Source organism: Pongo abelii, chromosome 20 (genome assembly GCF_028885655.2).
Source record: "Pongo abelii isolate AG06213 chromosome 20, NHGRI_mPonAbe1-v2.0_pri, whole genome shotgun sequence".
Taxonomy (NCBI): Eukaryota; Metazoa; Chordata; class Mammalia; order Primates; family Hominidae; genus Pongo; species Pongo abelii.
Window position 1 is genome coordinate 48,308,436 of NC_072005.2, and position 10,215 is coordinate 48,318,650.

The following is a 10,215-nucleotide window of genomic DNA, read 5'->3' on the forward strand; positions in this document are numbered from 1 at the left end:
CGGGGTCACACGTAGGCATCTGTCGTGTCCCCACCTCTCTCACCAATCCTCTCTCTCCACCCAGATTCCTACCCTGGGACAAAATGGATGTAGGCGGAGTTGGTTTTCAGGTTTTTATTGTGGGTGTATTTCTGGCAGCGGGACAGGGGTGGTAAGGCAGTCCCTTCCAGGAGTGGCCAGAGAAGGCCAGAGGCGAGACTGGTGGAAAAGGACGGGGAAGACAGGGAACTTCCTTACTCTCGGATCTTCAGCTCCCTCGCCATCTGGCAGAGGGCGCAGGGCAGACAAAAGGTGAGGGCCGCCCAGTCGTGCCCGACGGAGCCCTAGAGGGTGGGAGAGAGCGGTCAGAAGCCCTGCGGTGGGTCCCAGGAGGCCAGTCCCCAGCTCCCCGCTCCCGCGGGTCCCCAGCTCGGCGCGCACCTGGATGTGGTAGCGCTCCCGCATGCCGGTGCGGATGGAGTGCAGGCCTCCGGGCAGGTAGGGCGCGCAGCAGCACTCGCCGAAGTCGTCGGAGATGCGGCAGGCAAGGCACAGAGGAGCAAAAGTGCCGCACAGACCTGGGCGGGGCGCAGGCGCTCAGGGGCGGGGCCAGCCGGGGCCTCCCGACGGCTCCGCCCCGGGGAGGGGAGCGGTTGATTCGCCGCGGAGGGGCATTGAGGGTCCCAGCCAAGGAGAGGTCCCAGAGGGAATTAGAGGTCCGAGGAGAGGATGGCTTAGCAATTGGAAGATAGGGTTTTTCTTTTTTTTTTTTTCTTCTTTTTTTTTTTTTTTTTTTAGAAATTGGAGGCTGGGCGCGGTGACTCACGCCTGCAATCCCAGCACTTTGGGAGGCCTAGGCGGGCGGATCACGAGGTCAGGGGTTTGAGACCAGCCTACCCAACATAGTGAAACCCCATCTCTACTAAAAATACAAAAATTAGCCGGGCGTGGTGGTGTGCGCCTGTAATCTCAGCTATTAGGGAGGCTGAGGCAGGAGAATCGCTTGAACCCAGGAAGCGGAGGTTGCAGTGAGCATAGACTGTGCCATTGCATTCTAGCCTGGGCGACAGAGCAATACTCCGTCTCAAAAAAAAAAAAGAAAAAAAAAGAAATTAAAGTCTCGGTCTGTCATCCAGGCTGGAGTGCAGTGGTGTGATCACATGTCTCACTGTAGCCTCGACCTCCTGGGCTCAAGCAATCCTCCCACCTCAGCCTCCCGAGTAGCTGGGACTACTGGTGTGTGCCACTACCGCGGGCTAATTTTATTTTTTATTTTATTATTATTTTTTTGAGACGGAATCTTGCTCTGTTGCCCAGACTGGAGTGCAGTGGCATGATCTCGGCTCACTGCAACCTCTGTCTCCCGGGTTCAATCAATTCTCTGTCTCAGCCTCCCAAGTAGCTGAGTTTACAGGCGCCCGCCACCACGCCCAGTTAATTTTTTGTATTTTTAGTAGAGATGGGGTTTCACCATCTTGGCCAGACTGGTCTTGAACTCCTGACCTGGTGATCCACCTGCCACGGCCTCCCAAAGTCCTGGGATTACAGGCGTGAGCCACTGCACCCGGCCTATTTTTTATTTTTATTTTTGTAGAGATGGGAATCTCATTATGTTGCCCAGGCTGGTCTTGAATTCCTGGCCTCAAGGGATTGTCCTGCCTTGGCCTCCCAAAATGCTGGGATTACAGGCATGAGCCACTGCACTGGGCCAGGAGCTAGGGTTTGAAGAGGGAGTTGGGGGTCACAGTGAGGAAAGCTGAGCGTGCAAAGGGGAGGTTGAGGGCCCGAGAAGTTGAGTGTAGGAAGGCATGAGGTAGTATCCTAAGGAGTGCTGGGGGTCTGAGGAAAGGGTGAGTGTTAGAGTGGGAATTCCAAGTCTAGGGAAGGGAGGTGGGAGTGGGGTTAGCAAGCAGTGGGAGGAGGTTGGAGGTGAGCTTCCCTCTCCTGATTCCCCCCAAACCCGCCTTCCACCAGGCCTGGAGAGGGAGCAGGCAGGCACTCACAGACAGGCATGTCGTTGCAGCAGTCCGTGAGACCTGTGTGCCAGTCACTGAGCTGGGTCTGGTAGCAGCTGGTGGTGGCGCACTGGGGCTGACTGGTCACGGGGTAGGACATAGCTGCAGAGGTGGGAGGGTAGGGGTCAGCTGGCAGCCTCACAGCACCTCCTGGGCCCCGCACTTCTGCTACCCTTCCCTCTGCCGGGTAGTCTGGGCGGGGCCGCCAGGCCGCCCACTGAAGGGACACCACTGTGCCTCCCCCTTCCCTTCTGCCACATCTGGGCACCGGCAACCCCAGTCTGTCCCTGTTGCTGCTGGCTCCTGAACGTCTGGTTAGGCTGGGGGTGGGGGTCTCCTGCACATCTGAGGAAGGATGGGAACCACATCTGGGTGGGGCCTGGCGGTGCTGCCTCCTCCTCCACGTCTGGGCCTGGGTTCTGGGTTGCAGCATTTCTGGGGCCTCTGGGGTGGAAGCAGGCGCCGTCTGTCTTCGAAGCAAGGGTGCCCAGGGGAGGGAGGCGGCCAGGTTCCAGTACCGAGAGGGTTGCTGGTCCACCCAGCGATCCCACCTTTGCCTTTCACGTTGTCGTGCATCTCAAACTGCATCTTGCTGGCCCTGAGGAGGTGGCGTTGGGGACGGCAGAAATGGCTGTGGCGACAGTGGTGGAGTCTGTCCAAGGGACGCTGGATACTGGGGAGGTGGGGGCAAGGGACTGGGGCACTGGGGGCTGGGCTCTCAGGGGGAGGGGAGCTGGGGAGAAAGAGGCCAAGTCAGCCTGCCAGCCAGGAGGGACATGGAATAGGGAATGGATAGGGTGGGGGCGAGAAACTCGCCCATCTCTTTCCAACTGCCCGACAGATTGCAGAGGACCCTCCCCATACCCGAGATAGAGCTTGAGGGAGAACAAGAAATGGAGATGGACAGAGTCAGAGCCAAGGGGAGAAAGATCAGAGCCCTGTGCCGGTAGAGATGTCACCAGTAATGCCCACATGTGCCCAGCACTTTGACTCCTCTGCAAGCCCATCTCAAAGATGAACACTGAGGCTCAGAGACATGAGGAGGAACGCCCCACATCTGACGGCCCAGGCCAAGGGGGTTCATAGAGGTGATGCTGGGCCCAGGACTTCTAAATTCAGCTCAGCCAACCCCCAGTTAAGAAGGAGGGATGTGGGGGCATTGGGAAGGACAGAGATGTCCTGAGAGACAGACAATCAGAGATATGAAAGGAGACAGAGTGATGTGAGTGGGATGAGGAGGAGGGAGAACAGAGCAGAGGCGCCCAACCTCAAAGAAGAGGGCTGCGGAGGGGATGCTCCTACCTGCAGGATCGCGATGGCAGTGATGGAGGCAGACGTGTGGAGACACGGGCACTGACTTCTCCCTCTCAGCCTAGAGCCACTTATATGGGCGGCCACGCAGCCCTGGGCGGGGCTCTGACAGAGGTGCCCAGGGAGCCAAGCCGGTCTGATCGACCCTCTCCCTGCACTGGGATTTCTCGCCCTCCCTCTCCACTCCCATCCCCCCACTTCTTCTCCTGCCTCAGCTCCCAGGACCGAGGGGAGAGAAGGCGGCGGGGGTTGGGGGGGTGGGGGGGTGGGGGGGGTTGTGGGGTTGGGGGGGTTGTGGGGTTGGGGGGGTGGGGGGGTTGGTGGGGTTGGGGGGGTGGGGGGCCACAGCTGGGTCAATATGCAGAGACCGAAAGAGAGGGAGAGACAGAAACACAGTGTCAGAAGGGCAGGCAGGGAAGTCCCTCTAGACAGAAGGGAGAAAGAGAAGGAGACTCAGAGAGATAGAGAGACGCAGGAAGATGTAGAGAGATGGAGAGGTGCCAAGAAACAGAGGGGTACAAAAATGTGAAAAGAAATAACAAGAAGAGGGGAGATGGGCCAGGCATGGTGGCTCTCACCTGTAATCCCAATACTTTGGGGGGCTGAGGTGAGAGGATCGCTTGAGCCCAGGAGTTGGAGACCAGCTTGGGCAACATAGGGAGACCCCATCTCTACAAAAAATACAAATAAAATTAGCCGGGCATGGTGGCATGCGCCTGTAGTCCCAGCTACTTGAGAGGCTGAGGCAGGAGGATCACTTGAGTCCAGAAGGTCGAGGCTGCAGTGAGCTGTGTTCCCGCCACTACACTCCAGCCTCAGTGACAGAGCGAGACCCTGTTTCAAAAAAAAAAAAAAAAAAAAAGGAAAGAAAAGGGGAGATGGGAGACAGAAGAGAGACAGAGATGGAAAAGTGGAGAGGCAGGTGGGGGGATAACTGAACAGGCTTAGAGGGCAGGGAAATGGGGAGAGGCGATGGGTGGGGAGAAAGGCTGGGTGGAGTGGGAGAGAGTGCTGTGTGGGACTCCCCTTTCAGGGTCTCTCTCATCTCTCTCAGTGATGTCCCCACTTTCCTGGGACAGGGGGACAGTGTCCTCCCCATTCAAGCCAGGAGACACATGGGGGGCAGTGTGTTTTGGGGAATGACTCATGTTGGAACCAAAGTAAATAAACACACCTCACCCCAGCTCCAAATTGGGAAGGGAGGAGGCTGGAAACTGAAAAGCCGCAGTTCCTGAAGGACGTGGACGTCACCCGGGACTCCTGGGTCCTAATGGAGCAAAGGACTGGGGGCTTGGACCCCTGGGTCTGAGGGAGGAGGGGCTGGGGCCGCGGACTCCTGCATCTCATGAGGCCAGGCTGCACATCCCTCAGTAGGGTAGGGGTCCTGGGATTCCACACTGCTGGGCTCCTGAGCAGGGAAGGAGCTGGGGGCCTGGATGCCTGAGTCGCCAAAGTCTCCCCCCAACAGGACTGACAGGGTTGGTAGGTGACTCAGTGAGGGAAGCAGCGTTAGAGCTGGGTGGGGTTCTCAGCACGGGTGTCACCCCAAAAATGTAGGAGGCACTAGAAAACTGGGGTGTCACCTGCAGAGAAGGTGGTGTCATCACCCCGCTGGGTATGGGGTGATGGCAGGTGGATCGCCTTGCTAGCCTGGGATCCCAAGTATCCCCTCCCTCCCTCAAACACATTAGGACCCAAGCCTTGGTCTTCCAGCACTACCCAAATGGTTGGGTCTCCTTGTCCCCAGAACTCCCGGCAGCGCTCACTGTCTTGCCGGTGCACGTCCATCGTTGGTCCTAGAGCCTGGATGTCTGGGGGACATCTCCTCACTTGTGTCCTAACATCCCTGTCTCCTCATCTCTGAATCTTCGTCTCTCACCCTGCATCTTCACCTTTCCAGCTGTGAATCTCTCTTTCTTTCCTCATCTCTGCAAATCTCTTTCCAAATCCCTGTCTCTCCATCTCTGGGTCCCCCTCCTCCCAGGCTCTGTGTCTCTGTGCCCTTATCCCAGGGTCTCTGTCTCCTATGTCATAATCTCTTCTGAATCTCGCTTCCCATCTCTCTTCATCTCCAGACCTGCCCCGTGGAGGCAGCCACAGGGCCCCATCCCCCCTGCTGTCCAGACTAAGGGTGCAGGTGACTCAAGGTCAGTCATCTCTGAGGACCCTAGGGCTCCCAGGATGACACTCTGAGTTGTCCTCAAGTTTCCTCTCTCACTCCTGACACAGCCTGGGGGCTCCAATTAGATCTAGCAATTCATGCAGGTGAGGAAATAGAGACTGGGGAAGCTGTGAGGTGGCCTGCTTGGGGGCGAGGAGAGCCGTGAGCAGGAGGAGGAGCTCCTGGGGGGCTGAGGAGTGATGGTGGCTCAGTCATCAGGCATCGGCCTACATCCTCCTCAAACAGGGTTGCCACATAAAATACAGGCTGTCCTGTAAAATCTGAAATTCAGATAAGCAACAAACAGTTCTTTTTTTAGCATGTTTCATGCAGTATTTGGGACATATTTATATTAAAAAAGTATTTGTTATTTATCTAAAATTCAAATTAAATTGGGCTTCCTATAGTTTTATTTGCTAAATCTGGAACCCTACCATCAAAGACAGAGGAATCCAGGACTCCAGCTCCCTCTTTTCACAGAACCTAGGAGTCCAGGCCCCAGTCTTCCCTCCTCAGGATCTGACAGTCCAGGTCCCAATCCTCCTCCTCCCCCTTAGAAGGAATGGGGCACCCAGTCCCCTCCTCCTTTGGAAATACAGGAGTCCAGGCTCCCAGCCCCTTTCTCCCCAGAACCCAGGCATCCAGACCAGGTCTCAGTCCAGTTGCCCAATGTGGGTCAGTCATCACTTTGGGTTTCACAAGGTGGGTTGTGCCATCTGTGGCCCTGGTGGAACCGGTCGGGCTGAGCAGACAAGTGGCCTGGCCCCCCTTCCCATCCTCAACCTGCTGTTTCCTTGAGGGCCAGCCCAGCAGGGCTGGGAGCGGAACAGGAGGGACTTGGGGAGCTCTGGGTGTGCCCCTGTGTTTGGGTGTGTTGTGTCTCTGTGTGTGGTTGTGACCAATTGTCATGACAATCCCCGACTGTCATGATGTGTCTCTGTGCTTTTTCTGTGGTCTGCAGTGTGATATGAGAGGGTCTCTTCTATTTGTGTGTCTGTATTGCCTTCCTGTGAGTCCACACACTGTGCACTGCCATTTGGGTGTGTTCGCAGTTACTGTGATTCTGTAATTCCGGTTGGATTAAGGCAGCAATTATTTATTGAATGGCAGCCTTATGTGATGGACTCTGGAGCCAGAAAGCCTGGGTTCAAATTCATTTTTTTTTTTTTTTTTTTGAGATGGAGTTTCGCTCCTGTTGCCCAGGCTGGAGTACAATGGTGTGATCTCAGCTCACCGCAACCTCCGCCTCCCAGGTTCAAGCAATTCACCTGCCTCAGCCTCCCGAGTAGCTGGGATTACAGGCATGCACCACCATGCCCGGCTAATTTTTTGTATTTTTAGTAGAGACGGAGTTTCTCCATGTTGGCAGGCTGGTCTCGAACTCCCGACCTCAGGTGATCCTCCCACCTCAGCCTCCCAAAGTGTTGGGATTACAGGCATGAGCCACCGTGCCCAGCCTCACATTCTTTTTTTATTGAGACAAAGTCTCACGCTGTTCCCTAGGCTGGAGTGCAATGAGTGGGAGGACTCACTGCAGCCTTGACCTCCCTGACTCAAGTGATCCTCCCACTTGAGCCTCCTGAGTAGCTGGGGCCACAGGTGTGCACCACCATGCCAGCTAATTTCTAAAATTTTTTTGTAGCGACGGAGTCATGCTATGTTGCCCAGGCTGGTCTCAAACTCCTGGGCCCAAGCAATCCTCCTGCTTCGGCCTCCTAAAGTGTTGGGATTAAAGGCATGAGCCACTGTGCCCAGCCTGGGTTCAATTTCTGACTGCTGGCTGGGCATGGTGGCTCACATCTGTAATCCCAGCACTTTGGGAGGCTGAGGCAGGCAGGTCACTTGAGGTCAGGAGTTCAACACCAGCCTGGTCAATATGGTGAAAACCCGTCTCTACTAAAAACGCATACAAAAAGCCGGGTGTGGTGGCATGCGCCTGTAGTCCCAGCTATTTGGGAGGTTGAGGCAGGTGAATTGCTTGAACCCAGGAGGCAGAGGTTGTAGTGAGCCAAGATTGTGCCATTGCACTCTAGCCTGGGTGACAGAGTGAGACTCCATCTCAAAAAACAAAAAAACCCACCAAATTCTGACCGCCTGTCAGTGGCTGTGAAACCTTGGGCAAGTCACTAAACTTCTTCGGATATCAATTTTCCCACCTATAAGATGGGTTGTTGCAAATAAGGTTGTTGAGAGTATTAAATAAAAATTGCGGCCAGGCACAGTGGCTCACGCCTATAATCCCAGCACCTTGGGAGGCTGAGGTGGGCGGATCACCTGAGGTCAGGAGTTCATGACCAGCCTGGCCAACATGGTGAAACCCCATCTCTACTAAAAATACAAAAACTAGCCGGGCATGGTGGTGTGTGCCTGTAGTCCCAGCCACTTGGGAGGCTGGGGCAGGAGAATCGCTTGAACCTGGGAGGCAGAGGTTGCCGTAAGCCGAGATCGCACCACTGCACTCCAGCTTGGGCAACAGAGTGAGACCCTGCCTCAAAAAAAAAAAAAAAAAAAAGTGCTTGGGATTGTGCCTGTCACATAGGGAACATTTTTTGTTGCTGCTGCTGATGACGATGATGTGTTCTTCTGGTTGCCGCGGATACAGTAGGGAATTAACCCAGGTCTTTGCTCATGGTCCTCCTGGTAGGAGCTGGATGAGTGGCCTCTCAGTGACTGGTCATGTAATTGCATCGCTGGGGTGTCTGTTTTGCATGTGGAATAGGATATTTCTTGTGTGCTGTGATCACGGGCGATTCTGTGGTTGTGTGCCTATATTTGTGTTTGTGCTTGTAGGTGATTATATTGCTGCGTGTGTGTGATTCTTTGTGTGGCTGCAAATGCAAGATCAAATCTAACACAAATTGTGAAGGCACGTGTTTGGTGTGATCTTGCATTTCTGACTCTGAGGTGCTGGGAGTGTGTCTGAAATTGGAATCTTGAGAACCCTTCTCTCAGCTGTGAGGCCACTCCCTTACATAACATCCCATAGGTGACCCCTGGGAGAGATCCTTCCAAGATGAGCCTTGGTTTCTCCCTAATGGGGATAGTGGGCCCAGTGGCTCAAGGAGAAACGGGAGATTGAAAGGGAAGGTGGGAGGAGACCAGTGAGGCCAGGGAGAGGGTAAGAGACGTGATGGTGACACAGAAAAACGATGGCTGGATGGGGACAGAGGAAGAGCTGTGCAGAGATGGGGATCTCTGTCCACTCATTCCATGAGCATTTCCTGAGCCCCTGCAATGTGCCAGGACCTCTGGTTGGTTCAGGGTCTGGGGGAAAGCAGAGAGATCCAGAGAGATGAACCCCCACCAGGAAAGCTGTTGCTGCCCCAAGGTGGCCCACTGCCTCCACAATGGGCCTCAGTGACAGTTCTGAGTGACAGAGATGCAGTGATGGGGAGGGACAGAGAAGGCCAGATCTGTCCAGATCAAAGAACAGAGGCCATGGGGGAAAGGTCCCTTCCAGGTGAAGGGGACCGCCATGAATCATTTTCTTATCACCTCCTAATAGGCTCATGATGTAGCTGCACCTCCTAATCACTATTTTCGACCCCAACCAGGCTCATGCCCACAGCCAGAAGGGTTGGACAAGCTTAGTATCGTGGATTCACGGGAGAAAATATCTGGGAGACCCCATCCTTGGCCCTGCTTTCCCCAGGACCCAGGAGTCCGGGTCCCCAGCTCTCCAGTCCACCAGCCCCAGGAGTCCCAGCTCTCAGGCCCCCTCCTTTTGTTTGTTGCCGGCGTTTTCTTTTTTCTCTCTGGGCCTGTAACTCTTTGTTTATCTCCATCTGTGTTTTGTGTCTCTCTTGTATCTTTACATCTGTATCTGGATTCTCCCTCACTAGGCCTCAATTTTCTCACTTGTAAACTGGGGATAATACTACTAATAATAATCCAATCTCTCAGAGCTGTGACGAGGAAGACATGAGATAATTATGTAAAATGCTCAGTACAGAACCAGGCCACAGTAAACTCAGTACAAGAGAGCTCTAGTATTATTACTGTTTTATGTTTGCTATCTCCCCTTTGGTATCTCTGTTTTTCTCTTCGTCTCACGTGAGTCTCCAGTCTCCTCTAGCTCTGGGTTCCTTTTGCAGACAGCACCTGCCTCTGACTTCCCTTTTCGGGATGAGGAAAGGGCATATCCAGGCCAGAGCTTCCCCTGAGCCTCTTCCTTCTCCCTCTCCATTGCAAGCTCCACCTCATTACCCAGAACACGTGCCTGGGGGTAAGGCCTGGCTCCCTTCCCATAAATAGCCTCATAAAATCCTGAACCCCAAACCTGTCATCCCTGGGCGGGCGAGTGACTCAAGATCCCGGAGTTCCCGCTCCTAGACATCAAACCTTCAGGTATCCAGCCCCCTCCTCCCTCTGACCCAGGAGTCCGGGCCCCTAGTCCCTCCTTCCTCGGGTCCCAGACTTCTCCTCCTTCAGAACCAAGAAGTCTGAACTCTCAAATCCCCAGCCTTCCTCAAGACCCAAGGATCGGGTCAGCAAACAGCCTAGGTATGTGGGGCCAGAAACTCCATTCACGACCATTCTGCGACCATCTACGCCCAGGGCTCCCACCCCGACTCAGTCCCTCCGGAGGCGGGTCCGACACGCGCGAGGCGCTTCTTTGGAATCTGGCTGCGAAAGCTATCCATGACGTCAGTCACTATCTTCCAGCCAATGGACACTCGGCCTTCTACCTCCCTGGGCCACTCAGGACCCTTTGCCTGGTAGGCGGGGCCCACAGCCCAACTCGGACAG

The 10,215-nt window shown here is 55.0% G+C and overlaps 2 protein-coding genes across 2 annotated transcripts in view; one reads left to right on the forward strand and one right to left on the reverse strand.

Moving 5' to 3' along the window:
• The window catches only part of LOC103888610 (CEA cell adhesion molecule 6), a 913,736-nt gene that overhangs the window by 637,219 nt on the left and 266,302 nt on the right, over nucleotides 1-10,215 (forward strand). The gene's annotated exons all lie outside the window — the stretch shown is intronic.
• CNFN (cornifelin) lies at nucleotides 80-3,444 on the reverse strand. Its single transcript, XM_054540559.2, has 4 exons — nucleotides 3,297-3,444; nucleotides 1,983-2,096; nucleotides 421-557; nucleotides 80-323 (listed from the first exon to the last, which is right to left on the reverse strand). Exons 2-4 carry the CDS (start codon nucleotides 2,092-2,094, stop codon nucleotides 234-236), a joined length of 339 nt encoding a protein of 112 aa, XP_054396534.1. The 5' UTR covers nucleotides 2,095-2,096; nucleotides 3,297-3,444; the 3' UTR covers nucleotides 80-233.